Source organism: Camelus ferus, chromosome 19 (assembly GCF_009834535.1).
Source record: "Camelus ferus isolate YT-003-E chromosome 19, BCGSAC_Cfer_1.0, whole genome shotgun sequence".
NCBI classification, from domain to species: Eukaryota; Metazoa; Chordata; class Mammalia; order Artiodactyla; family Camelidae; genus Camelus; species Camelus ferus.
In genome coordinates, this window is record NC_045714.1 from 3,625,825 (window position 1) to 3,653,170 (window position 27,346).

General features: G+C 48.3%; 1 protein-coding gene across 18 annotated transcripts in view; it reads right to left on the reverse strand.

The window, feature by feature from the left end:
- Positions 1-120: 120 nt before the first annotated feature.
- Positions 121-27,346, reverse strand: part of ZMYND8 (zinc finger MYND-type containing 8) — a 108,066-nt gene continuing 80,840 nt past the window's right edge. For 9 of the 18 annotated variants that reach the window (XM_032461313.1, XM_032461309.1, XM_032461303.1 and 6 more), the window contains 11 exons: positions 25,062-25,574; positions 20,252-20,488; positions 17,972-18,162; positions 14,060-14,140; positions 12,228-12,306; positions 10,206-10,445; positions 8,858-9,015; positions 7,637-7,703; positions 5,208-5,296; positions 3,599-3,682; positions 121-1,838 (listed from right to left, as the gene is read on the reverse strand). In XM_032461313.1, coding sequence (XP_032317204.1) covers positions 1,614-1,838; positions 3,599-3,682; positions 5,208-5,296; positions 7,637-7,703; positions 8,858-9,015; positions 10,206-10,445; positions 12,228-12,306; positions 14,060-14,140; positions 17,972-18,162; positions 20,252-20,488; positions 25,062-25,574 — 1,964 coding nt within the window. In that variant the 3' untranslated portion in view covers positions 121-1,613. Of the gene's footprint in view, positions 1,839-3,598; positions 3,683-5,207; positions 5,297-7,636; positions 7,704-8,857; positions 9,016-10,205; positions 10,446-12,227; positions 12,307-14,059; positions 14,141-17,971; positions 18,163-20,107; positions 20,489-25,061; positions 25,575-27,346 lie in introns of all 18 variants that reach the window. The other 9 variants (XM_006187669.3, XM_006187666.3, XM_032461312.1 and 6 more) reach the window with 5 other exon arrangements.

The window sequence follows — 27,346 nt, forward strand, 5'->3', positions numbered from 1 at the left end:
GCCCACCACCCAAGGAGAGGTGCCCGACCCCTCGTGGCCCCGTCTCCTGTGTTTGGTCATGCAAACCTGACGCAGCCATCCGGACCAAAGGGAAAACTGCAAATTCGAGGACAACCAAGCCATTTTTCCAAAACAGTTTAATTAAAAAAAGGTGAAGAATCTGAAAAAACTGGGGGTGGGGGGAACCCAAAAGAGCATACCGTGTGAGTTCACTGGCTCAGTCACAAAGAAACACCATCATCAAAAAAGATATTTAAGTTTAATACAAATTTTATACAAAGAAAATGTGAAAAAATACTTCCATATGCTAAAAGCAATTATGCTTCACAAATAAGGCCAGCTAGGCTATTTTTTTTGTTTTGTTTTGACAACTGCAATTCACAAACGTTCTTTCTCTCCCATTTTCCTCTAATACTCTCTTTTTTATTTCTTCTCTAATATGGGGAACTAGCTGGAAACTGTACATCCAGGATCCTCTTATCAACAGTGAAGAGAAAGTAAACGAGACTAAAATGTACAACAAAAGGTACTGGAATGATATCGTACAATTAATTTTTCTCATATACATACATCACCTGTTTGCTTTGTTCAAAGCTTCTTGTTTTACACAACATACAAAATGGTACTACGTAGTGTAACAGACAGCAGGGCGATGCCTGCTCCCTCTCACACTGCCTCTGTGTCATGCTTACATAAAAACGTGGAATTCCATCGTATAAATAATACATACATGCTTCATCCCAGACTCAAATGTCCTCTGCGTGCGTCTTGCCTTTGGGGTCTTGCCTCCGAGAAGCACGGCCATCTCTTACCAAGCGGGTGTGAGTGTGTTGAAAGGAACCACAAAGCAAAGGAAAGATTTCTCTTTGTTTCAGAGCTTCTGACTCTTAACACGTTTTGTATGTTCTTTGCTTCGGCCACTGAGCTGAGCCGGCCTTGTTTCTATTTGATCTTCTGTAAACAAGGACGTTGGCTTTTTTTTTTTTTTTCTTTCCTTTTTTTCCCTTTTCTATGAGTAGAGTCATCACAGAAATCACATAAAATAAACGAGCTCCTCCATGTGTCCTTCTGGTCCAGAGAGCTTGCCTTTGATAACACAGTAACGTAGTATTTGAGAGGGGCCAAGGGCTGGGTGGGATGTGGCCATGACCACACAGCACCTGTGCCGGGAACTCCAGGTCCTACTGTGCTGGGTACAGACGTATGAGTGGAAGCGGCTGGATAACCCCCGGGCGTCCCAGGATGGGGACCCGCGTGCCACAGCCATCCCCATGCCCTCTCCACACACGGTAACAGATGGGCTGGCAGACGTCCCTTCTCCAACATCCATTCTTTTTGTTGCTGGGTGTATTTTTTTTTTAATTGTTTTTCTCTCTTTTTTTTTTATAAGTTAAAGTCAATACAAATATAAAAAGGGGAAGGTACTCTAGGCTCGATGACATCCACAGATTATACATTATTTACATCTGAAGCATAGGTTTCACGTGGGTCGAAGTTCCTCAATCAAGGCTAATGCTGGACGTGACGTAGTGTGGGCGGCCCTTCGGTCCAGGTGCCCAGGCCAAGTCCGAATGGCTGGCACCCTCCAGCCTGAAGCCGGCTGTTCTCCTGTCTCACATTTCTTTGCTGTCTTCTGTTTTCCTGGTGTCTGGTTTTTTTTTCCTCCATGGGGTGGGTGGCTTTTGTCCCAGTTTGTCCCTAGTCCCAGAAGGTGTCCAGCCGAGACTCTTTCGGGATGAGGCTCTTCGAGCTGGCACTGGTGTTGTGCTCAGAACGGGTGGACCCTCGTTTCTCATCGCTGCCGCTCCAGCAACTGGACTTACTGCTACGGGAATGGTCTGGGGAGGGAAGGCAACGGGAAGGGACGGTTAGCACTCCAGCCTGCCTCCAGCGACCGTAAGCATCCCCCAACTCCATTTGCACCTGCTCCCCTGGAAGCCACCTCCCCACGCCCCCGACTCCACCCAACACAGATGATCAGAGTCCTGCCACCGCCTACCGCCCTGAATTTGTGCGTCTGCGAAGGACCGAGGCAGAACAACTTATTTTGGTTTTTTGAGGAGATTTAACAACAGCTGGTTGGAGCACAGTAGGGCATCATGCTCGGAGAGAATAAAGATGAGTGGAAAAGGTGCTAAATTATCGAGGAAGACACTTCTCGTGTGGTACCTGGAACTGTGCACCCTTGTTACATGACCAGACACCCAGCACCCCATGCACCTGGGTCCACCTTGGCCACTAAAAAAGGCACCAAAAGTTGGCATTCAATCTACTTACTTATGTGAGTGGGTTTCTTTAATCAGTCTATAGGCACCACAAAAAACAGACTTACAATCAAATGACCCAAAGGAGAGGACCACCAAAGGGGAGGGGTGAGGACCAGACTGGTGAAGCCCAGCTGGGCTTAACGGTTAAGACCCACTGGGTCCCAGTAAGGACAAGCTTAAGGGTCACTGAAGGATGCAGAACCAGATTAAGACCTAAAGGAGCTTTAAGGATGCAGGCACCACAAGGACCTCCAACTTGGCTAAGATATAAGGAAACTGAAGGAAGAGCCAAATGAGGTGTCTGTCAAACTTCAAACAGCCCAGGCCTGCCAGCTCAGCTAAGAGGCCTCTCAGCACGTTGCTAAGAACCCAGCACATCTTAGACCGTTTACCAAGTTCAGACAGACTGGGACAAAACTTTTTTTATAATTTTTTCAGGTGGGGTGACAATATTTGATTGATATATATCCACTGTCAAGCTTAGAGACATAATCAGAGTGAGTGAGCAAGGGACCATATCTTCGCCTGGGGGAGGAGCTTGCTTATCAGCTGCTGATACAGCAGGCGTGTGTGTGGCCCCAGGTTCTGTTTCTGGAAGATAAGTAGCAAAGAGAATGATAAGGATCTCCCAAGTCTTGTATTGACTCAGGAGAGAACTCTTTTGAGTCACCTGCATCCATGACCATGTGATGGGTAGAGCTGGGGTCAACGGTGTCATTGACTTAAGGATCCTGAATCTAATTCTTCTGACATGTTCCTCCCTATCTGTGATGGCTACACCGTCAGGTCTCTACAAGGTCTCTGGAGCGTATGGTCATCACCACACAGAGAAAAGCCTACAACCGTGTAGGCAAGTGGCACGGAGTGTCCCCAGCTCTGGTGAAGGCAGAGACCAGCTGGGCCACTTAGAAGACGTGGGAGCAGCGCTGAGCTTGGCACAGAATCTGCACCCCGCAGCCAGGCTGGCCATCCGAGTATAAGTGCAGAGCCTAACTCCTCCCGTGGACGGGACACAGGGCGCTGGTCAGGTAGGGCCAGTCACCCTACAGCAGACCATCAGTGTTCATCCAGGACCCTTTGTGAAAAGAGCGAGGATGAGGCCCGTTCGAGAAGCCAGACCACATGCTCTGGCCCCTAGCTCTCTGCTACATATGGATTCCGATCGCCATCAGAGGCACGGCTGAGAAGAACCAGACAAAGCGAGACCCACCACTCAGAAGACCAGCAGAAGACACGCTCACAAAGGGAGACACAGAGACACACACAACACGAGCCTTCCGCGTGCCGGGGCGAGGTCCCCGGCAGCGCCCGTGAGGCAGGGTCATACTTACACTTCTGGGCTGGGTAGTTGGGGTGCGGCTGGTGGTCTGTAGTGGTTGGGGCAGAGGCAGGCTGCTTGTCACACCTGTTGCTAACTGAAGAGATAGCACAGGCAGCCTCAGAGGCGGGCAGAGGGCGAGATCCGCACTACCCCATGTGCTCACTGCTCTGCTCATCAACAGGCTACTGGTCTTAGGACTGGTTGGCTGCTTTGTTGATGTCACCACTTTCCAACTTAATGCATTCACAGGAGACTAAGGCTTTTAAAAATGCATATTAAACCATGAACGGGATCACTGGACATGGCATGGCATTACGGGTGGGAGATAAGGTGTACAATGACATAAAAGCAACTATGTGAAGTCATAAATTCTTGGAATTTTGAAAGCAAAATTCTCAGAACCACTAGCTCTGCCAATAGCTTAATTCAGCCAGGAAAAGGGGAGGCACTAGAACAACACTTCAGTGGAAGGTTCCACCCAAGGAATCCAGATTATTGAGGGCAAGTCATCGCTAATCTACTGCCAAGGATGATGACAGAACATGGAGGAGAGGACGACAAAGGTGTATGTGATGACAAGGATTAAGGAAGGGGCTGCAGACGAGCTAACAAGCAGGCCACTCCTCAGCTATGATGGTAGGACACCAACAAAGAACACCTGAAATGGAAGAGTCAAAAATGTGTGATCGGGAAAGTGTCTCAATAACATAACTGTCATGGTGAAGAATTTGGTAGGGGAGTAACTGAAGATATGATAAAGACAAAAAAGGGAAGGAAGGAAGGAAGAAGGAAAGAGAAAGGGAGGAAGGGAGGAAGGGAGGAAGGGAGGAAGGAAGGAAGGAAGGAAGGGAGGGAGGGAGGGAGGAAGGAAGGGAAGGGAAGGGAGGGAGGGAGGGAGAGTGAAAGAAAGAAAGGAAGGAAGGAAGGAAGGGAGAGAGAGAGAGAGAGAAAGTCCAAGGAAAACTAAGGCTACACAAGGATGGAAATGTAAACACAGTACACTATTTGACTCTGCAACAAATGCATGATCACAACCATGGAAACACACATGATCACATTTCAATCTTTTAGACTCAGCCAACAGCCCAGAGTGAGAAGACCCAACTGCAGTTACAGAACAGAATGCATGTCCTCTACCTTGATGATGGGAAAGTCAGAGCGGAGAAGACGGAAAGGCTGGATATAACAGGGTAGGAGAGATGAGGGAGGAGATGGGCCGCCAAGAGAGAGGCCCAAAGATACTGTCTCTAGCTGACAGAACAAGAACTAAAGAATAACCATTTCACTGGACCAAGGTAACCTGGAGAGCACAGCCAGTAGTGACCCAAGTAGTCTGGGGAGAGGGAGTGTAGAGGTGAGAAGTGACCCCAACTCTCATCTTTTAAAGCCGTAAGTCAACAAGCAATGTCTACAGATAAAATCCAGAAATAGAAAATGGGGAAATATATTATTTACATTATTTACAAAGAAGGAGGTAAGAACCAGATGCACCAAAGACAGCCATGGAAACTGGCACTAGGGATGGTTTTTCCCAGGACAATTTTATTGTCTCTAACTATAGTCATCCCTTGATAGCAGGGACGGCACAGGGGATTGGTTCCAGGATCCATTATGGTTACCAGAATCCACGGATACTTTAAGACCCATGGTCGGCCCTCCATATCCACATCCACGGAGTCAACCAACAGCAGGTGGTGTAGGGCTGTATCTATGATGGGAAAACATCTGCGTGTAAGTGGACCTGTGCTGTTCAAACCCGTGTTGTTCAAGGGTCAACTGTATATGTATGTTTAAAGCATGCATTGCTTTAAAACCTTAAAGTTAAGAGACAAGTGAACAGGAGAGGCCCAGGCCCACCCTGAGGAAGCTCAGACCCCCCACTAAACCCTTCTCCCTCCCAACCAGACTCCTCCTCTTCCCACCCTAGTACCAGAAGCCAATAAAGAGCTCAGAAACCTCAATGCTTTATAAAGCCCACTGTCCTCCACTAGATTTCACCTGCATTGTCACCAAACAGCACGTGCTAGCAGGAGCTGTTGGGCACATGAGAAATCAGAAAACAAGTCGGTCTTTCTGTTTTGACACAACCATCAGCCAAACTGCTCTGGTGAGTAAACTGGAGGAGGGGAATTGAGATCCCTGTGTGACCCGGCTCCAGGGACCTCCCGCCCGTTTCCTGCTGCTCACGCTCTCGGATAAGGCGGCAGCGCTGCCTGAAGATCGCTCTTTCCTCCAATTTCTGATAATTCGGGATCCTTCCCTTCCTCCCTAACCCCCTTCCCCCTCCGCTTCCCCCTCCCCTTCCTCCTCCCCGATACAGACACCAGAGGCCCACCCAGCACCAAGTCACCAGCAACCTCCAGGCTCCCTGACTCCTCACTCCAACCTTCCTTTCTACCCCTTCAGACACCAGGGCACTTTAGGTCGGGGGTGAGCCAACAACAGGCCATGGGCCAAATCGTTTTTCCCAGTACAGTGGCACACTCACCTGTCTGTGTCTGCTTTTGGTCTGCAGTGGCAGAGGTGAGCCATTCTAACAGAGACTGTGTACAGGTCCTTGAAGCCTAAAATATTTACTGTCTGGTCCTTTACAGAAAGTTGGCCAACCCCTGGGCTAGGTAATACCTTTCACCTCGCAACTGCAATGTGATGCGTCTCCCCACTGCCTTCCTGCACACAAGCCTCCCGATCCCAACAGATTCCAGATGCCCCAGCATCACTGATCTTCCCGTGCTCATTCGGCCACTTTGCTGCTCGGAGACCTCAACAGCGTCCCCTGTCTGCAGCAGCATTCCCCCAACTTGAGCCCTCCGCACCTTTGCAATTTTGACACACTCACAATCCTCCCGCACATGGCTGGGTTCACGCTTGTATTTTACACTCATTTTAAATTTAAGTCAAACAGAAACTCTTACAGTACCACCAAAAGCAGGAAATCAGTAACATCTGCCACACGCAGAAGGCAGCTCTACAAACCAACACAGTGAAAACCAAATTGTAACAGAAAATTCGAGGTGGGTGCCACGCAGCTAAAGCCTCAAGTCCTGCTCTGCCTTTGTTAAAGAGAGAGAAACCAGAAGACATCAAAGGGATGAGGAAGACATCTTAGCACCAGACTAAACTTGTCCTCAGAGATGCAATCAGAGGACTGAAGGGGGAGTGAGGAGAGAGTTAGTTTTCTCAGCAGGCAGTTCAATTGTATTTAATGCCAAGTTCATATTCTCCCTAAAGTCAGCTTGTGCTGCTCCTTCTGATGATCCCCAAGCCTGAACCACACGGGAACTCCTCTCCAGCCCCTCTACCGAGGAACACCAGTCACTCCTTTCTCTACACATTTCATGTGCAGAAGTGAAAGGAAACGTCTGGCTCTCAGCTGAAGAGAATAATCCGGCAGAAAGAGCCTGGAGCTAAAGGACCTTGAACGGCAGAACCATCCTCGGTGAGCAGACCTTCTCTGAACCCTTCTGGAACGCCCGAAAATGGGCTTAGGAGGGTGCAGGGAAGGGACCCTGTGGGCTAGAAAAGAGAAGAAGAGGAAAACCACAGACAATTTCCTCAAAAACAGCCTACCAGATTATTCCTCAAGTGGAAAGATTGTTACAGAAAGATCATCTACCTAAAAATTTTCTTTTCTTCCTCTCAAGGCTACTTGAGCCTTTTCATCCACTAAATGCGGGCGTTGGGGCCTCAGGAAGACATTCACACTGTCTCACCTCCTGTGGTCATTTCCCTGCGGGCAGAAGAACTGCCCAACCCAAATGCATGTTCCTCCCACCCCAGGTCGACAACAGAACCCTCTGTCCAGATGAACCCAAGAAATCAAACAAATACAGGTAAATACTGATCCGTTTGGAGGAGGGCCTGAAAGCCGCCCTGCCCAGCCACTCCCTCACCCCCAGTGACCCGCCCAGGGCACCCCCAGGGATCCCTAAGGATCCACAGTTTGACAACCACTGCCCTAAAGCCTTCAGGTTCTCCCAGAGAACACGGCTCCCCTCTGCCCACGGGGACTGCGACAGCACCATTCACCCACCAGGGGGCAACATACCAGAGCCTTGGTTGGAGCCTAAGAGAATGGAGGAGGGCGTCTCCCTGGAGCCAGAAAGGTCGAGGGTCTAGAAATACAAAAAGAGAGAGATGGAGGCAAGGCACTGGGGCCAATGTAGCCCCCCAGGGAAGCCCAGGGATCCATGGGGTGCTCTTCTCTGCTCCCAAATCACCTTCTTGCCCTCTGCCTGGTGTGCCCAGGTCGGGGCGGCCAGGTCAGCTGGGGTGGCCCTAAGCCTGTGCTCTCGTGCTCTGTCTCCCAGAACGGCCAGGCTAGAACACAGCAGTGGGGTGGCCCTTACTCAACCCTACAGCTTCAGCATCAAGAACACTCACTGTTTCCTCAACTCCTTTCCCTGACCTACCCACCCTCCAGACTTCTGCCACATCCAAAAAGGAAGTACAGCCGGCCCGTGGTACCCGTCGGGGAATGGTTCCAGGAGCCCCTGAGGACACCAGAATCCGCGGATGCTCAAGTCCCTTATGAGAAATGGCGAGCACAGTGAGTACAGCGGGCCCTTCGTATCCAAAGGTTTCGCATCCAGAGCCAACCAACCACAAGTGGAGTTTCGATTGGTGGAAGCTAGAAACCCTCGAATACAGAGCGCTGACTGTATACTCCATCAAAATTACACCAATTCACATTTATTTCACATTCACCTCTTGCGAGGCAATAATATCAATGAACTCAAAAGGATTTTGACTTTCTGGGATGATCTGTTTTTCCCCTAATACACATGAAATAAATCCACAACGACTAATTAAAAATGAACAATGTCCCACCCAAAGTGATGTCTGCATACAATCCACGTTACGTTTGCACACCCTGGGAAAGGAGGAGGAGCCACCTCCGTGTCCAATACCACACTCACCAGCCATCTGTGACTATTTGTATTTAAATTAACTGTAATTCAATACGATGTAAAATCCAGGTCCTCGGTCACACAAGCCACAGATCAAGTGCTCAAAGGCCACACATGGCTAGTGGCTCCCCTACTGGGCAGAGCAAATACGGAACCTTCCCATCATCACAGAAGGTGCTACCAGACAGCGCTGCCCTGAATGCACACCTGGTGGCAAGGAGCCCCGCCAAGACTCCGTCACGGCCACCTACAGCCTGATGACAGATAAACCTCCCACAGCACAGGACTCGCCCGGGTGGCAGGTCCAGGGGCAGGTCTGAGACTCTGCTTGGCCCAAAGGCGGTGGGATTGGGACTCACCGAGCCACTGTCCTTGCCCTTCTCCGCGGACGTCTCCTTCTCCTTCGAGGTGCTGGTTTCCACAGGGGTTGCCTGCGTGCTGGAGGGGGTCCCCTGGGATGCCTTGTTTAGTGTTTCTGTGTTCACCTCGGGGTCTGCTTCCTGCTGAGGGGCGGTAGCTGGGGGCAAAGAGGGACAGAAGCCACGGATGAGCTGAGTGAGGCGACTCCCGGACCCACAGGGAGCCCCACTCTGCACAAACCAGTGTCTCCAAGAGATGCGGCCACGGCTCAGCCCCGGGCAGGGCACGAGCTCACGCCCCGAGCGGCCACACTCCTCCAGACACGGGAATTCCAGACCACGTGTGAACATGTGCTCACTTTTAAGTCTGATTCATATTTTATTAAATCATTCTCGAGCTGACAGCATGTTTGTGGAACAAACAGCCTGTAACCGCTCTTCTAGGATGACTCATTTCATAATGTCTAATTTTAGGCCAATTTTCGCCCCATGGACTTGCTTTCACAGCAGAGTTGAGTGGTTCTGATGGACCACATGGCCCACAGATCCCAAAATAGCTTCGACCTTCATAAAAAAACCCTGTCCTAGAGCATCTCAAACTTGGGTCATTCATGCATTACCTTTGAAAATTTTGCCAATCCACAGATATACTCCTTTGTCCTATTATTTACTTGAAGTCAAATAAATTCTTTGAAATGGAGATTTTTAATTGTAAGCACAGAAAGCTCATGTTATTGGCCATAAATAAAAGCTAACTGTAAAATAGTATTATTAACTACTAGTAGTAAATTCTAATTAGACAGTGTCTCCTGGCCTGGGATCTGCTTGCTCTGTATTAGAAAGAGATTATGAAGACAGATTAGTTCTGAACCAACACTTTTTCCTTCACAGAAGAACTGGGATTCCTGATTATTTAAAGCCTTGAGTCCAGGGTTACCTAACAAGCAGGGTTTCTCCACTTAAATACTATGGATGTTTTGGGCTCTGGTGTAGGGGGCTGTCCTGGGCATTGTAGGGTGTTTAGTAACATCCCTGGCCACCCCCCAGCTATGACAACCACAAATGTCTACAGTCATTGCCAGTGTTTTTGAAGAGGGGCCAGACACAAAAACTGCCCCCAGTGGAGAACCACCACAACTCACATGAAATTAAAGTGATCTGAGCTGTCATTACAAGACACGCGCTGTGGCAACAACGCCCCAGAGACCAGAGGTTGGAAACACTTGTGCCTGGAGCCTCAGCTACACGTCTGTGTGCTGCCTTCTCATGTGTAAGGGTCACAGGTGGTGGGTGAGTGTGGTCAGGGCCAGGGGAGGCCAGCCCTGCCGTGCCCGCCCCGGGGCCCTACCTGACTGGGTACAGGACTTCATGTGCTCGGGCCAGTGGGCCTGCTGGCAGGGGTAGTCACAGTAGCTGGTGTTCCAGCAGCAGTAGAAGATGGCCTCCTTCTTGCAGTTGGCACACCACTGCTTCTTCTTAGTCTCATCCACCGCCTGCTGCTTCTCCAGTTCCAGCTGCTTCTTCACCTCGGCGATCAGCCGGTCCCGCTCCTGCTCTAGGCTCTGGCGCATCTCCGCCATGGTCAGCTCTGCCGGCAGAGGTGAGGGGACACCGGCTTCCTCACCCGCCCCTCCAGCCCAGGGAGTGGGGTGTTTCACCCCCGAGCAGAACGTGGATCCCAACAGACCAGGTGTGAATCCTGGCTCGGAGATGTCCCAGCTGTGTGATCCCCCAACCCTGGGCGAGTCACCGAGCCTCCCCGGGCCCGTGTCTGCATCTGTAAAGTGGGAACTCATCACGTGGACCGGACGGAGCTGCCTGTGATCGTGAATGACCGGTGTCGGCGACGGGGATGAGGGAAGCCTCCAAGTAAACCCTTGAAACAATTTCCACTAAATTCGCTTTGAAGTTTATCATTAGCATAAGCCTTTTTTCTATCAAATACTTATACATCCCCTACTATCTGCAGATATAAGCACTTTACAAATACGAACTCCTTTAATCCTTATGCTAACCCTATGATGTAAGTACTACCAGGATACCCCTTTCACAGATGAGAAAACTGAGGCACACAGCTAATAAGGGCAGAGCAGCAAGTAGAACTTGGACACTCTTTCTTCTTGGTGTGTTTAGCAGCAGTGGATCAAACCTACCAGACAGGGCATAGTGATTGATCCGTTACACTAACACGAAAACCATCCAACCACTCAGGCTACTGAGATTTCTCTAACTTTATGTCAGACACCAAGTGCATCGCAGTTCACCTGGGGGCAACGTGCACACCGGAATAAAAGAAAAATAAATGGTTCCTCGACTCCTTAAAATCCTCTTCCTGAAATCTGAAGAAACAAAACACTCTCTAAAAAACACCAGTAAAGAAAACTGACCCCTTGTAAAGAGATTAAAAAAAACGCTTGTGTCCAGGCACAGCCTTTCCGGCACTCTCAACCATGGGAAGCTCTGCCCAGCCCACAATTTTTCAAATGTGCAGCCAATATTTTAAACTGGAGCCATTCTGCATAAAAATAGGTTCCCAGACTTGACCAGAAAAACAAGCAGCAGCAACAACGTTCAGATAAATTTCCTTCAGGGCAACAAGCGAAGGAGCAGGAAGGAGGGGAAGGCGGGGCTCTCCTGTTGGCTTCCTAAGGATGTGAGTTTGCAACGCGCGATTTCAACATGTACCGCCTGCACACAGGTGGGAACAGAACCTGACGGTCTGCCAGCATCCTGCCCCGAGGCTGATACTACATGAGGGTCTGAAGAAAGCTGCTCTACACCTTTGGGGGGAAAACCTTTACAACAAGAAGTAGATCTATCGATAATCCGAGGACCAACATCACTCTCTCCACGATGTGGGGTGCACAGGAGGCATTCCAGAATTTGTTAAAACGCCCAACATTCAATGGTTATGAGGGAAAGTCTGCAGCCAGAGTGCCCAGCTGTGAGCCACGGCTGAGTGACTGCACACGTCAGTGCCTCAGCTTCCTTACCTGAAAACAGGGGAAACACACTCCTTTTTATCAGAGGGGTTTCTGTGAGAATTAAACCAGTTAACTCGTGGAAAAGCACTTTAGTCAGTTCCTGGCACAAGGTCAGAGCTCAGAAGCGGCTACCACTGCTGTTGTGATGAATTTGTTGCTGCTGTTGGCGTTTTGAAGGCAGGAAGAGAAGAGAGTCCCCACCAGCTCCTCCTGCCTCCGTTCCTGGTGTCTCCAGGTCGGACTCTCCAGGACTCTGTGGTCTCCCCAGGACTGGTAGCTCCCCCGGGTCTACTTTTGACTCAATTCACATCTGGGCCTGATTCCAGAGGCACAAAGAAGTTCACATCCAGAACCTTCCTCAGTGCAGACAAGCCCCCAGGACTTACCCAAGTTGTGTTTCATTTCCGAGAGCTCTTGCTGGTGCAGCCACTGAAGTTTCTCTATCTCAATCCTCAGCCTGCGGATCTGGGAGGGGAGAGAAAGACTTAAAAAGCACGCCTGGGAGCCTTTGGCCAACAAGGCTCGGAAGCTCCAGCTCTCGCTCCAAGGTCAGGCTCACGTGCTGCACCGGAGCGGGCAGCCTGGCCTGCGCTGGTCTCCCCACAGCTCCAGGCAGAGGGGCGGCCACCGGTGGGTTAACCCGAATTCGTGAGCAATTCTGCTTCAGAAAACCAAATGCTCCAGGAAAATGCCACTTAGAGTGAAGATGAGGACCAGATTTTCATAATAAATACTACATCAAAGATTGCATTAGGACTTTGGTCCAAAAAAATGAAACTAAAACAAAGACAGCTTTATCTTTTACCTAACATGGGGGTTGGGGGCATGGCACACGGCCATAATCATTCACTTGAAATATCACGGCCTAATATTTCTGAAAAATTATAGGGTATTTGGGGGTGCTGGGGAGTAAATTTGGAGCCAAATTCATTTGGAAGGCAGGAATATATAACCCAATCTGAATTGCTATGCAGCTATTTACACTGTTTTAATAATCATAGTTTTTCTCAACTGGGATCATTCTGTCCCCAACCCTCCCATGACATTACAATGGCTGGCGACATTATGAGCTGTTTCTGCCCTCAAGTGGGTAGAGGTCAGGGACGCTGCTAAGCCCCCCCCCAAGGGAAAGGACGGTCCGTCAACAGAGCACAAATGGCAGGAGCATCAAGGTTGAGGAATCCTGACTTATCAAATGCAGTGGGAACAACCGTAATGTTTCACCGCAGAAATGGATCTAATTGTGGGAGGGGGCTGCACACCACCTCTTTAAAATCTGAAAAAGACTGGCACATTATCAGGACCCAAGGTTTCCAGTGAGACATTCTGGATTCATACTTTGAACCACATGCCAGTTTCTTAAATGAACAAAAGGGGATGAAGCATGGTGAGGGTGGGGAGGCTTTTCTAAAACAAATGTCATTGTCTGACACCCCAGCATCATCATAAAAATAATCGTATTAGCAAAACTACCCAAGGGGATTCTCCAATTTCTCTTGTGGCCTCTCTTAAACCTTTACAGTCACGAGGCTCTCCGCTGAAGGCCTACGGGGGCACCGCCCTGGAGATTTTCTCTTGTTCGTCTGAGTGCCAGCCTCACCTGGCCAGGCCCTCAATGGCTTTACACGAGACTGCTCCCAGTTCTCCATCCTGACTTTCAATGACCTCAAGAAGTCCTGCCACTTGTCATTTCCCCCAGTGACTCGTCTACACCTGGCTTGTAGTGAATACGCCTAAGAGGGAAGTTCGGGAGGTTTATTTTTAAATACATGGTCACTCCCTAAGTGGACATTTTAACGTTTTAACCAACTATTCCCTAAGCAATCACATAAATGAAGGAAGCTCAGGATATGAATTCCTGAACAAGGATCATGTGTACAAAGAAGTCCAAACTTCGGGAGAAGACGAAGGAACCAATTTTTACATGGCCCCAAAGCACTGGTTTCCAATTTCACCAGTGGGTTAACAACTCAGGCTCTGGTTTTGGCTGTTTTTTATGAGAAGTGAACTGACCGCACAGAGCAGGGGGTGTCTCCACAGCGCCAGCTTTCTAGCAAAGTGAGCAACACCCTCCCCCACAACCTGTACCAGCAGAGTGAGCTTGGTGACTGGAGCCGGGACCCCAGGGGGATTTGGGGAGAAGCTTCTTCGTGGCCCCATCACAGCAGCCCCCAGAACACCCTGAGAGCAGGCAGGTCCTTCGTGTGTCGTCTCTGACCTCGGCTATGGTGCTTCCAGTAGTGTTTTTAGAAAGGTCGTTATATATTTCTGTCATCGTGCCTTTTATCGCGTCCATCATCTGAAAGATAAAAACAGAAACGATTCAGGTGGGGGAGGTGCGTGGGCAGAGCTCAGTGGTAGAGCGCATGCTTAGCACGCCTGAGGTCCTGGGTTCAATCCCCAGCCCCTCCATGAAATAAGTAAATAAATAAAAATAAAAAATACTGCATTGAGCTTCACTATAAAAAAAAATTTAAAAAGGAAAAAGGAACGATTCAGGTGATCACTGCCCCGAGGCTTTTTCTAGACGACATCCACCTGACATCTATCTGTACAAAGCAGAGGTTTCTCAGTTGGGAGTGAATCTGTCCCTCCTGGGACACGGAGCATTTTCAGTTGTCGTGACTGGTGGGGGTGGGGGACAGGTGCTAACAGCATTAAGGGGGTGGAAGCTGGTGATGTTCTAACCATCCTGTGGACAGAACACAGAATCATCCAGCCCCAAATGTCACTGGTGCCGAGGTTGAGACCCTGGTATAAACCAGGGTAGGAATCACCCTGGACCGTGTTGAGGGAGGACCTGACAACCATAAAGCTAGTTTATAGCCACAGGCTAAACTGGGGAGACCGAACCTGGCCCCAAGATGGTTTGGCCAGCACCGTGGGTTCAAGGGAGGGATTGTTTTGGTTTTTTGCTGCTGTTATTTTTCTTAATTCTTTCCCCTTAAAAAAACTAGTGTTTTATTGAGATAACAGTCATACACAATTCACCCATTTACAGTGTTCAATTCAGTGGCTTTTAGTACGTGCACAATTGTACATCCATGACCACAATCAACTTCAGAATTTTTCATCACCCCAGAAAGAAACTCTGCTCCCCTGAACCTTCACCTGCCCCCGCCAATACCCCCCCAACCCCTGACAACCATGAATCTGCTTCCTTGTCACTATGGATTTGATGAACATATACTTCATACACATGGAATCATACAGTATGTAGCCATGTGGGACTACCTCCTTCATTTTAGTATTAAGTTTTTAAGATTTGTCTGTGTTGCATTCCTTTTTATGGACAAATAATATGGTCCATTGTGCGGATCTAGCTGGTCTGTTATTTTAATGCCTTTGGTCTGGGCATCCACTGCCTTTCTGGTTTGTTTCCCATCTCCTTTTTCTTTAACCATCTGACCCCTGAAGGCATTAGCGAGTTTGTGACAACAGCTCAGGTCCACACAGCAGGCACCCAGGTAGGTATCTGCTGACGGAATGTGTTTGCAGGATGAATTTCTCTTCTACCTCCCACTTGCCGGCTGACCCCTCTCACATCACAGGAGGAAGAGGCGGGGACAGGAGAGCAAACTCAGTCTCAGGTCTGGCCTGGCAGCCGCCGCTGTCTCCCCCGTGTTCTGCAGTTTGCCCCAAGTCAGTAGGAAGGCAGGGCAAAGAGCACCCTCTTCCCTGATGCCCAAGATTTGTTCCTACCATTGCATCTTCCCATCCATGCTGTCTCTGGGCTTTGGTTCCCCCACGTATAAAATAAGGGTAGTAACAGTGCCCCCTCGGGGAGGGAAACAGCTCAGTGGTAGAGCGCATGCTTAGCACACACAGGGTCCTAACTTCAACCCCCAGTACCTCCACTGAAGAGAGAAAAAAAAAGAAGAAAAAAAGTCAATCAATCAATCAATTAAAAACAACAAACAAACAGTGCCCCTTTGTAGGGTGTGCACAAGGACTAAATAAGAAAACCACGAGAAGACTGTGGATCAGCACCTGTGGAGGAATAGGTTTTCATCAAGTAATATCTGCTTGTGTCATTTTCACAGAAAAATTAATTCACGTGAGCATGTAATTGCAAAACTGCGGCCAACCACCAAAAAGTAACCCCCAAGTCACCCCAAAATGGGAGGAAAATGAATAAAGTTTCTGTTGAGATTTCCACTCCCAGCTTGTGGCAGAGGCCATGGGGGGACGTGGCCAGCAAAAACACTTTGTGCTAAATGCAGCTTTATGGTCAGTCACTCGGCACGGGCCTCCCTGCCCACGTCAATTTAAAGTATTAAAACGAAATTGCTTTACGAGAAAAATTTTAGAAAGTGGATGAAATTCAAGACGTTCCTAATTCAAGAGTTACATTCCATTTTAAAGAAATCATGAATTTGTGGACTGACCTTCGTTCCTACTTCCAAATATAGCAAAGAACTCAACATTAATAAAGAGCTCCTTTCTGCCAAAACACACAAATCTGGGTCTTCAACTCTGGGTCACCTCAGACACAAGAAAGTTCATCGGCTCCAAAAATATGTCACTGTGTTCATTTTCTTAACTGCAAAGAAAATGTCTATCAAGAAGTTCATTCCTCGGTGGGGAGGAGTATAGCTCAGAGGTAGGGCACATGCTTAGCATGCACAAGTCCTAGGTTCAATCCCCAGTACCTCCAGTTAAAAAAAAAAAAAAACAGTTGTTCATTCCTCAGTTTTGCTATAAGAGTGAAGCGGGTGAAGAGGTAATGGAGTAACAGTGCAGGAGCTAAGAATGCTGGCCTGGTGCGAACCACCTGCCAGATCCACAAGGCAGGCCTCTGTTATTTCTCATCTGTAAATGGACAACTTGGACCAAATCAATGGAAGGTGATACAAGAACTCAATTGCAAGCAGAACCAGAAACCACTCAGGCAATAGCAGACATCCTCTTAAGTCAGTCATTTAAAAAATCACCCTCTTTCAATTCTCTTGTAATCCTACAACAGGTCACATTAGGAAGAAAGTCTCTGTCCGGTACCTTCATGCCTTTAACACTTTCATGATAAACTCTCTTTTTGACAAAAGGGAGGTGGATTTATTCTCGACAAAGAACAGGATCTGGTGAGGTGAGACAATTTTATTTCAGTTCTTTAAGTCAATTGAAACAAAAATAATAAGTCAGTACTAGTTCAGGTGGTAAATAGATAAGACAAAAATCTTGAGGATGGTAACAAATAACTAACTAACAGCTGACATTCTTCCTGTTCTGAAACCCAGGGACTCTCTAACAATTCATGTATGTTAGTCAAAAGGGGACAGGCAGTACCAAATAAGAGACAAAGTTATCCCCATGACAAGGTTCTAAGTATCTCTTTAGCCACAATGAATCTTAAGGGGGGGGCTTTTAAAAGCCATGCGTAAGAACAATCAGTTTGTGGACACTGGACAGCTATGCTCAGCAGGCTTGGTGTGAATTCACAAGTCAGCTCAAAGCCAGGCGAAGAGCACTCTCTCTAGATCCTGGCTGCTAACCATTCAAATGCCAGCTTAGGCATGCACTGATTATGTGACCTTGGGCAAACTGTGCAACCTCACCGGGCCTCAGCTTTCTCATCTGTAAAATGGGGTGATAACAGTACCTGCCTCATCAATCTGTCCTGAAGACTAAGTAAAACAGAAAAAGTGCTTGGAACAGTGCTTTATCACAGCAAGGGACAGAGAAAGAAAGCCTGCTAGCAAGGTGGAAGTCACAGTTGCAAGTGGCCTAACCACAGAAGTGACAGCCCATTACCTTTGCCATATTCCATGGCTGAGAAGCAGGTCACTAGGCCAGCCCACTCTCGGAGGGGGTTACACAACAGCTCAAACCCCAGAGGGCTGAGATCACCAGGAGCCTTGTCAGAGTGCATGTCACACTGGGTAGGATGAACACTAGCAACAGCCACTGTCTGCGTGGCCTTTACTCTGGCCCAGACACTGCTCCAAGCACTTAGAATCTAAGCTGTCTCAGAGGAAGGGTCAGTCCATTCCACAGTTGTTGGCTCACATCCCACCGTAGTTTGATCTTCCCTCCCCACGCATCCCCTAACGCCTGTGAGGTCGTGACCCGAATGGTTCCCATCGGGAAGCTGGCCCCTTGCCCACCCCTCTGGGTGCCGGCCTGCACTCACCTTGCTCGTGTACTTGGCAATGTCGGCGGCGACGTCAGCGGAGGCAGTGGCAATGGGCAGGTCTGCACTGATGGAGGACGCGAGGGTGCTCGTGGACCCTGAGCTGGTGACCAGGGGTGACGACTGGGTGCTGGTCACCAGGGTGATGGTGGAGGTGGATGGGCTCTGCGTGATCTCCTTCTGTTGGACAGCTAGAAAGCAAAGGTCGTGGTCACCCCACTGCCGCGGGATGGCCGCCCCAGCACGGAGCTGTGGGGAGGGGGCGTAGCCCCCGACATTTGCCCTGCAAGTTTCTCTACCTTTAACAGAAGTTCTCTCCTGGCCAAATCCTAGCCAGGCTCCTCAGAGCCTTTTCTCGACTAGGCCCCCACCTTGGTCTATAAAGGCCAATATAGTTTCTAACAATTCAAGGCCCCATCCCTAGGGTGGCCACAGCACCCTTAAAGTGCCTGCCTGAGAAAACTCAAGGCTGTGAGATGAACTGCCTGTTCCAGATGACATTTAAAGATAGGGCCCACCTCCCAGGCTCTGCGGGAGCCTAGGAGCCTAACTTCAACAGGCAGCAGTGAGAAACCCCAGACAGTTCACATGGACCGACCACCCCTTCCCACTTCTCTGTGTCAATTTTCACTTTCTGACTCTACAGAGGCCCCACCCACCCGCTCCTTATTCCCAAATTCTCCCCTTTAAAACATCCAGCCTCCTGTGTACGCAGTGGAGCTGACTTCAATTCATGCTGGACTCTCCCTTCTTTTGCAACAGAATATGGCTGATTAAAATCTGTCCTTACTACTTTAGCTAGTGCCCAGTTTTGTTGAGCTTCGACAAGACAACATGGGAATCAGGAACCATAACATCAATGGCTCCTTCTTGCCAGCAGGTGAATTCCCCTGAGGAAGGTTCATTAGGCTTTAGGGTCTGGAACTTGTCAACCCAATCTGAAATGTCCTAGACTCTAGTTCTGCCTGCACAACTCTTTAAAAAGCAAGATCAGTCCAGCTGAAGTCCAGCTCTGCTTATCCAATCCAGCCTTCAGTCTGCCCCACTCCACCCGCCTCCCGCCGTCTTTGAAGGGCTTCGGGGGGAGGGCTGGTTCAAGATCTGGCTACTCCTCATCCTCATATCCCGCTGCTGCTCTTGAGAGTCCCACTCACAAGGCTGCCCTCAGTACCTGACAGTTTCAATCAAGGGGCCCAGCCTTCAAGGATCTGAATGCGGGTAATCCCTGTGGTTCCACAAGATCTACATCAGTGCTCACAACAGCTGGGCAAACTGGTACCCATCGATCAGCACTTTGTTCGGCTTTACGTCAACTCCAGGTGGAGCCTCCCGCTGGGAGCTGTGATTCCACACCTTCAGAAACCGGTTCTTGATGCTGGCTCTTCTTGTACGTGTGGCTAATCCCTAGTCATGAAGGCAGCCTTTGCTGCCAACTTCTCACACTGTACCCTTTCCAAAATAATGCCCAGAGGTTCACGGATGTGCACAAGGAAACTTACACAAAGGTATTCATTGCAGCACTGCTTACAACAGGAAAAACCTGGAAGCAACCTAAATGTCCATCAGTTGGGGAATACTTTAAATCAACTGTGGAATACTATGCAGCAGTCCAAAAGAATAAAGTAGAGCTATATGTACTGATATGGACGGACCTCCAAAACATGCTGATGGGTGGGGAAAAAAAAAAGCAAGTATGGTACCATTTTTACATCTTAAAAAATAAAAAAGAAAAAAATTAATATTTTTATGAAGTCATATATATACATAAATATATATGCATACATGCATAAAAAAAGTTCTTACAGTTAACAGTGGCCGCTGAGAAAGGGTGGAGAATGAAATGGAAAGTCAATCAAGACAGAGATTTTTGTGTCTACTTCATCCCTTTCTAAGGAGGACATATGCATGTATTGTTTAGAAAATGAAAAAAAAAAGGAAAAAAGAAAAAAGAAAAGTAAAAAAGCAAGTTGCAAAACAATTTTTTAAAAATAATGCCAAATGGAATGCAGAAGGCCTCCAGGATACAGGGGCCAGGAAACCAAGGGGAACTGAAAAAAGAAAACGGTTGTTTTTCTCCTGTCCGTGTGGCAAAAAAAGGGGCCGGGCGCCACGAGAGCAGAAGGGGAGGCGCGGTACCTTTCACAGCCTGTCTGGTCTGATATCTCGTCCCCTGGGAAGACTGAGGCTGCTGCTGCTGGCTTTGCTGCTGCTGGCTTTGCTGCTGCTGCTGACGCTGCATCTTCTGCATGTGCCACTTTTGGGAGGACGTTTGAAACTTACTTGATGAGTTCCACACGACCCGCTGCACGGCCGGGGCAGTCTCCTTCGGTAAGAGCGGCCTCTGCTTTTTCACCGGGCTTCCCGTGGCGGCGGCGGCCGGGGCCGTGACCGTGGACGTGGTGCTGGTGGTGGCCGTGACACCAGCCGTGGGAGTTTGGGAGGAAGAGCGGGTGAGGACTGGCGTTTCCGGGGGAGACTGGCTGCCCGCCGTAGTGGATGGTGGAGCTTTACCTACAACTGAAGCCCGATGCGTGAAAAAGACAGACAAAAAGTGGATTTGACTCAGGTTCTCCTGCAGGGTCTCTACACCAGCAAGTTCTGGGTGACCCTCCAAGGCCAGCAGGCCCGGGACTCCCCAGTGAACAAGCACGGTCACACCTTATACGTTTAAGCCACTGTGCAGCATGTTTCATCTTAAAACATCAGCCTCCTTATGTAACGAGCACCTGCCCACATCTGAGATACATGGAAAGGCCTCTGGGGGACTAAGGCAAACCTGACCCCTGCCCTCAAGTTGCCCACCAATGAGGAGATGAGACAGTGGATGAACAGAATCACTGCTATGCCTTGTTTTATAAAGTCAGAGTTGGGGAAGCACTTGGAGAAAAGACCCAGCCAAAGTCAATCCAGAGTTTAGGAGAAACCCTTTGGCGAGGGAACTAAAGTACACGTACCCCAGAGAAGCAGACGGCTTCCCGATGGCCAAAGTACCGAATAACACTGAGTCACCCGGAAGGGGAAGTACCCCTCTTTTGCCTTCTTATTCCTTCCAGAACAGTCTCAGTGTGGTGCTGCCAACCTCACACTAAAGGGAATTCCACCCTGAAGCCAGATCCTTTCCAGGCACAGTGGTATTTATCTAGAATTTAGGAGTCTTGGTTTGGTCTTGATTGTATTTATTCCTGTTGCATCTTTCACCTTACAGCACACAATACTGTTTTATCTACTGTGTGATGGTCAAGTTTAGGTCTCAAATGAGTTTAATGGTTTTTATGTGACGTTGCTTCAAATAAAAATATTAAGTCAATGATTATACAAACAGGACTTAGGAATGGCAAAAAATAGTGAATATGAGTGTCTTGAGTTTGAAAAAAGCTGCCTTTGGCAGTCTGTCTTCTGGGAGGAGATCGGCTATGGAGATGGAGGGTAGGATTTCAACAGGCAGCAGGGAGAATTTGGAGGGGAACAGCTTTAGCCAAGACACGTTCAGGAGTAGGCGGCATCTTGGTAAGTGAGGGCAGGCAGTGAGAGGGAGACGCCGGAAGGCAGGTTAGAGCCGGAAGCACTGAGCAGCATAGAAGGAAGCGGGTGACCACGTGAGTGCTTGTCTGTAAAAGGGGGGTCGGTTACCACTGCAGAGGCCCCAGCCACTGGACAGGTGACCCTGCCCCCCCCAGAGGGGATTCCCTGGGGCTCACACACAAAACACTGGTGCAAGTCAGCAACCCCCGATCTTAGACAATGTGCCTTGACATCAACCTCTTCTTAGTAAGGATTACGCCTGCCTTTGTAGATTTCTATCACCTGGAAAAGAAGTGAGCTTGATTATTCCAGGGAGAATTGTTCAGTAAACTGTGGGTTTGAGGAAATCAAGGAGAGTGAGAGGAAAAGACAGGCTGACTTTTCTGACTTAGGGGCAGGGCAGGGCACTTTCTTAGTGATTATCACCTCTGGATGGTCCTCCTGCTTCTCTGCAGAAGAGTCCACCAAGTTCATGGGCAAGAACACAGGGTGGGGCTGGAAGAAGAGCTCTATCTGCAGTGAGGAGCCCCCCATCCTTCCCTAGGATGACCTGCCAGGTATTGGATACAGACCCTGCCCCTTCCAGGGGCAGAGGTGGCTTTGAACCCGGACCTTCTAAAAACCCCACAACCGGGCACTCCCCCTGAGCAGGGCTTCTCACCTGCGAAAGCACCTTTCATGCCTCCTTTTCTGCCATATAACCAAAAACTATACTGTTCTTGTTGAGTAGTTAGCCTACTCCCTCTTCGGGCAAAAGGCAACCACAAAAAGATCTTTTCCCCGCTCTTAACTTGCACAAGCAAACAGCTGGCTTTGCGATGAGTCACTGCTCTGCAGGAGGCACAGCTGGTGCTCTTCTCCAAATAAAACAATAGGAGTGTGCAATCTGCAAAGACTCCCGGCTCAAAGCAATCTCTGGGGGAACAGGGAGAGGGTTTCCATTTAGACACTAAAACATTCTGATTTCTAGAGGATTCTGATGGTTTATAGAGAGGGGGAAAAGAATGCCATGGAAAATTCCATTTGTCGTAGAAATTCGGAGTATATGATCACCTATAGCCTAAAGAAGGGTGAATTTCTTAAAAGTCAACACTACAAAAGCAGTGCCATCAACTAATCTATTTATTCCAGAATTTGGTTGCTGTCTTGTACCTAAAAGGAGGACTTTTTAGGAAAACGATGGAAATGACTGATGTTACAGGGTAAGCGTAATAAAGGTCCTTAAGCAAGCTCCCCTTGCCTCTGTTCTGAGATCACTAGCTAGAAAAGCTGTTTTGCTATCTGAAGATTCATATTCTGCACATAAGCTGCCTTCCTAGCTGAAGGTAAGCTGGAGGTCACCACAGCACTCTCCAAAACGTCCTCCACTTATAAACTCGTAAGTCAAAGTACATCGTTGAAAAGATGCTCAACTGCAGAGTCTGACAAGAAGCCAATTCTTTAAGACCCAAACCACCATCATGGGCTCTAGATTTAAGACCAGGCAGGACCCCTGGGAAGCTGCTCTAACTGAACTGTTTCAGAACCATCTTCAGCTGAATAGTCCACTACACACTTAGAGGCTCCTGGAGAAATTTCCTTCAAGTATCAGTGCAAGACAGAGCTCAGCTTCATTTAACCAACTGCAATGCTTTTAATTTTTTTGGAAAAATGAGATCTTTTAAGGGGCTCATATGGGTTTCCTTTTTTTGCACTGACTGCTAGGAAGCTTACTGCCAAAATGGGAGAAGGCCAACTTTGCTAACCCTGAAGGCTGGAACACTACGTGTTTCTGTATACAAACTTTCCCCATATATCTCACTAGTCTGCCTTTAACTTTTACACTGATTTCTTTTCTTTCCATTTTGATTTTTAGCAATCTGTCCCAAATCCTTTCTGGAAAGGGGAAAAAAAACTAGTCCAGAAAGAAAGGAACAGTATAAATGTATCATTCATAGGAACACTGCCATCTGCACCAAACATTCCCACAAATCTCATGGAATAAACGCTACTCCTAATGTTCTCTGCAACATATGAGATGGTCCCTCAAACCCCCAATTCACAACAGAATCAGATTTTTCAGATGCCATCCATAATTCTAAGGGATGGTGGGGTGGTCCACCCTCCATGTCCTACTCATTCTTCTCTCTCTTCCTCCACTGTACCATTGAGACATTTCATCCTCTTTTTTTTTTAAAGTTTTTGTTGGGGAAGGGAGGTAGGTTTGCTTATTTATCTATTTAGTGTGTGTGTGTATTAATGGAGGTACCGGGGATTGAACCCAGGACCTTGTGCATGCTAAGCACGCACTCTACCACTGAGCTCTACCCCACCTCTCATTTCATCCTCTTTTGATGAGCTGCAAGAACTGAGGTTCAGTAACAGCTCAGGTTGATAGCAACAAAGAGAAAAGATTCTCAAAGCCCATCCTCCTCTTGCGTTAAGCAGTCAGACTTAGAAATCCCCAGGGGATACTGAATCAAGAAGTTAGCTCCTGTCAGAAGTTAGGCATAGTCAAAAATTAAACCTCGCTAGCCCTTCAAGTAACTCACATGGTACATGAGGTTTTATGGCTACAACCTCTAATTTGTCCTTAGGCAATGTTCCTCCTGGGCTCTCAATTAATTCTTCATTATCTTTCTCAGGCATGCTGGAATCCCCTCACCACCCACTTGCCAAACCAGCTGAAAAATGTGCTGACTGCTTTGTCAACGGGTGGGACATCCTTCAAATCATCCCCCCGTTCCTTCTGGAGGGCATGCTAACATGCCTGGGCTGCGGCAGGCTTGAGGGCAGCCACTGCGGGTTCAGTCGGTAATGGCGGGAAAGGAGACTCAGGCAGTGGTTCTCAACTGGGGGAGATTTTGCCCCCCATCCTGGGGATATCTGGCCACGTCTGGACATTTTTGATGGCCACCAATGGGCAGGTGCTACTGGCATCCAGGGGTGCACAGGATGAAGAATTATCCTGTACAGGACATCAACAGTACCAAGGATGAGAAACCCTGGGCCCATGTCAGTTGAACACAAATAAGGTGGAACAGCAATACAGGCAGGCACCTGACAACACCCCTTCGCTTTCTAGTGCCCCAGGAACTCAGCATTCTGGTACCACCTACACAAACGGTCTTACATTCTAGCAAGAAAATGCACTTAGAGATGCCCGGGCAGCATGAGGGGAGGGGATGGAGGCTAAACTCATAAAGATCTTCAAACTGAACACTTCTAACAATTTCAGCCTCATCAAATGTCTAAATGTTGACAAACACTTTAGGGAACCGAGTGAGCATATTGGCAAAGAAGTTGCTTAGGCTAAAAATGACTTGACTGCTAGAAGGAAAAGACTACTTTCTAAGAGGTTTATGCTTCTGTGCTCAAAATCAGCCACACTGGGTATCGAGCAGGTAAAAGGTGGGCAGACCCAGTTTAAGTTCTGGTCCTGGGTCAGCTAGGTGACCTTGAGCCAATCAAATCTGTGCTGTGCCATGCTTCATCAAGTTAGAGGGTCACACAGCCTTTCAACACTACAGACTGCAAGGTGGCATTCTGAAACCCAATCAAGAAACCGGAAACTGGTACAGTCACTTACCATCCTGCTTGGGAGATGGTTCTTTGGGTTCCTTCTTATTTTTCCGACCCTCCCGCCCAGAATGGTCTTCTCCTAAATCTATGACAAGTTCGCTCTCTGAATCAGAGTCCAGGCCCAAGTGCACTGTTGGGGAATCCGTCTCATCTTTTCCCTTCAGCTTATCCTTTGTGGGGTGGGGCGACGGTTTTGCTTTTTCTGCAAAGTCCTTCTCGGGCTGGGGGCTTGTCTTTTCCTTGACTGAGCCTGGGTCTGCTTTCTCGCTGGTGGGCGACGTGCTGACTTTCAGCTCCTCTTTCGTCTCCACTGGGTTTGCCAATTTGGGCTTTTTTTTGACAGTAGATGGCTCTTTGTCCATCTGAGCTCCCTCTTTGTCTTCGGCATCTTCCGGCTCATTCTTGGACTTCTGTTCGTCATCACTCATATACTCACTATCACTACTATCTGACTTCTCAGAATCCTCCGAATCGCTGCGCTCTACAGCCGTATAGACATCTTCAGAGATTTCATTTATGCCTAAATTCAAAAAGAAAACCCAGCATGTGGCGCAGTCACAAAATAAAGAGCAGGACCAAAAAAAACGCAAACATTTTCCACACCCAATGCTGGAATTTAAAAAAAAAACATTTCAAATCGCATCACACTGGCCTGGTGGGGTTATTAGCAGTGCAGGCCAGCTGCAGCTGACTACAGCTGATAAATGGAACTTGTCTGGAGAGGGTTTCAGTTACTAACATTCAAAGATGACAATGAGACCAAACAACATGAATTTCGAACTCAACCTTTGCAGCACTGGGACCCAGAGAATGGTAGGGATGGAAGGGAATGCCAGACACGGGCTATTAAAATGAACCCATTCTACAGATTAGAAAACAGAGGCCTAGAGCAATTTCTTGTCCTAGGGCACAAAGGAAACCAAGATAGAGAGGCGAGGCCAGAACCCTGGGCTCCTGGCTCACCACTAGCGCTCTTTCCACAAATTTCTGGAGTATTCAAGTCCTCTCCCTTTTGTGTCCAAGGGCTCAAAGACATACGCCAAAGACTTAAAGCAGAGGCTGCAAACAAGAGCCCACAAGCAACATCTGGCCAGCAGACATGTTTTTTTCAGGAGGCAGTAGTTTGACCCACAGGGTATTTTGTTATTTGTTTTTTTTTTTTAACTGAGAACTCACTACCCAATTCACAAATCAGGAAATTTCACACAGAAATCAAGATGGCAGGCTCCTGCTAAAAGAGCAGGAGAAGTGGCCTCCCTGGGTCACGGGCCTGCAAGGGAGCAGGTGCCTGCGGCTGAGAAGACACTGGTCCCTTTGGGGGGTGGGGGGCACCATGCCTGGGTGACCCAGGGACCCAGCCCCTGGTCTTGCTCCTGGCACTGAAGCAGAGAATCAACTGCCAATGGGTTTGCATGGTTCTTCTACTTTTAACAGAGTCAAGGGGACAAGCAAACATTTCCATGTCTCTATCAAAAGTAAAAAAGATACAACAGGGGGAGTTTTCACACACCCACAGACAAAAATGGGCAAAAAGCATATTTCTAACAATAGTTCCCTTTAACCCATTTATATTTCCTGCTACCAGTAATGAGTGTCACCCGGCGTAGATAAATAACTCTATATCCTAAAATTTTGAAAAGAGGAAATCCCAATCAATTCTGTATTGTCTTCATTCCAGAGGCATGGTTATCCTGAGTGGGGTCCCTGTTGCAACCCAAGACACAAGGAAGGGAAACTCGTGAAAGAATGGGAGCCGTGAACAGTCCAGCCAACTGGACACCATCAGAATCATGGGCGAGTTATATCCGCCTCCTCCAGGGTGCAATCAAAAATGAAAGAAATCAAAATACAAAAACCCAGATGTAGTTTAATTTCTGGGTCCTAGGGCTGGTGCTACCAGTAACTGATGGTCGGGCAGCAGAAAGAGAAGCATGAGCACACATCTGACAGGAAAAGCTTGGGGACTGGAGCCCAAAGGGTATGAATTCTAATCCTGCTCCTCTGCTTCTGTTAGCTGTGTGATGCTGAATGAGTGAACTACCTCTCTGAGCCTCAATTTCTTCATCTGTAAAATGGGACTGATTATCACATCAACCTCCCAGGACACTCTAAGCCCAGCGCAGGGGAGCACAGGAAGCCCTCAGTAAATGGAAATACTAAAATTCTTACTAACAACAAGATAAACCAAGGAGTTAGACCAGCTGCATGGAAGGACCCAAGAGAGGAATTTAAATGACCTGCAAAACTTCATCCATGCCATTCCACGTCCTAACCAAACAGGCAACCCAGCAA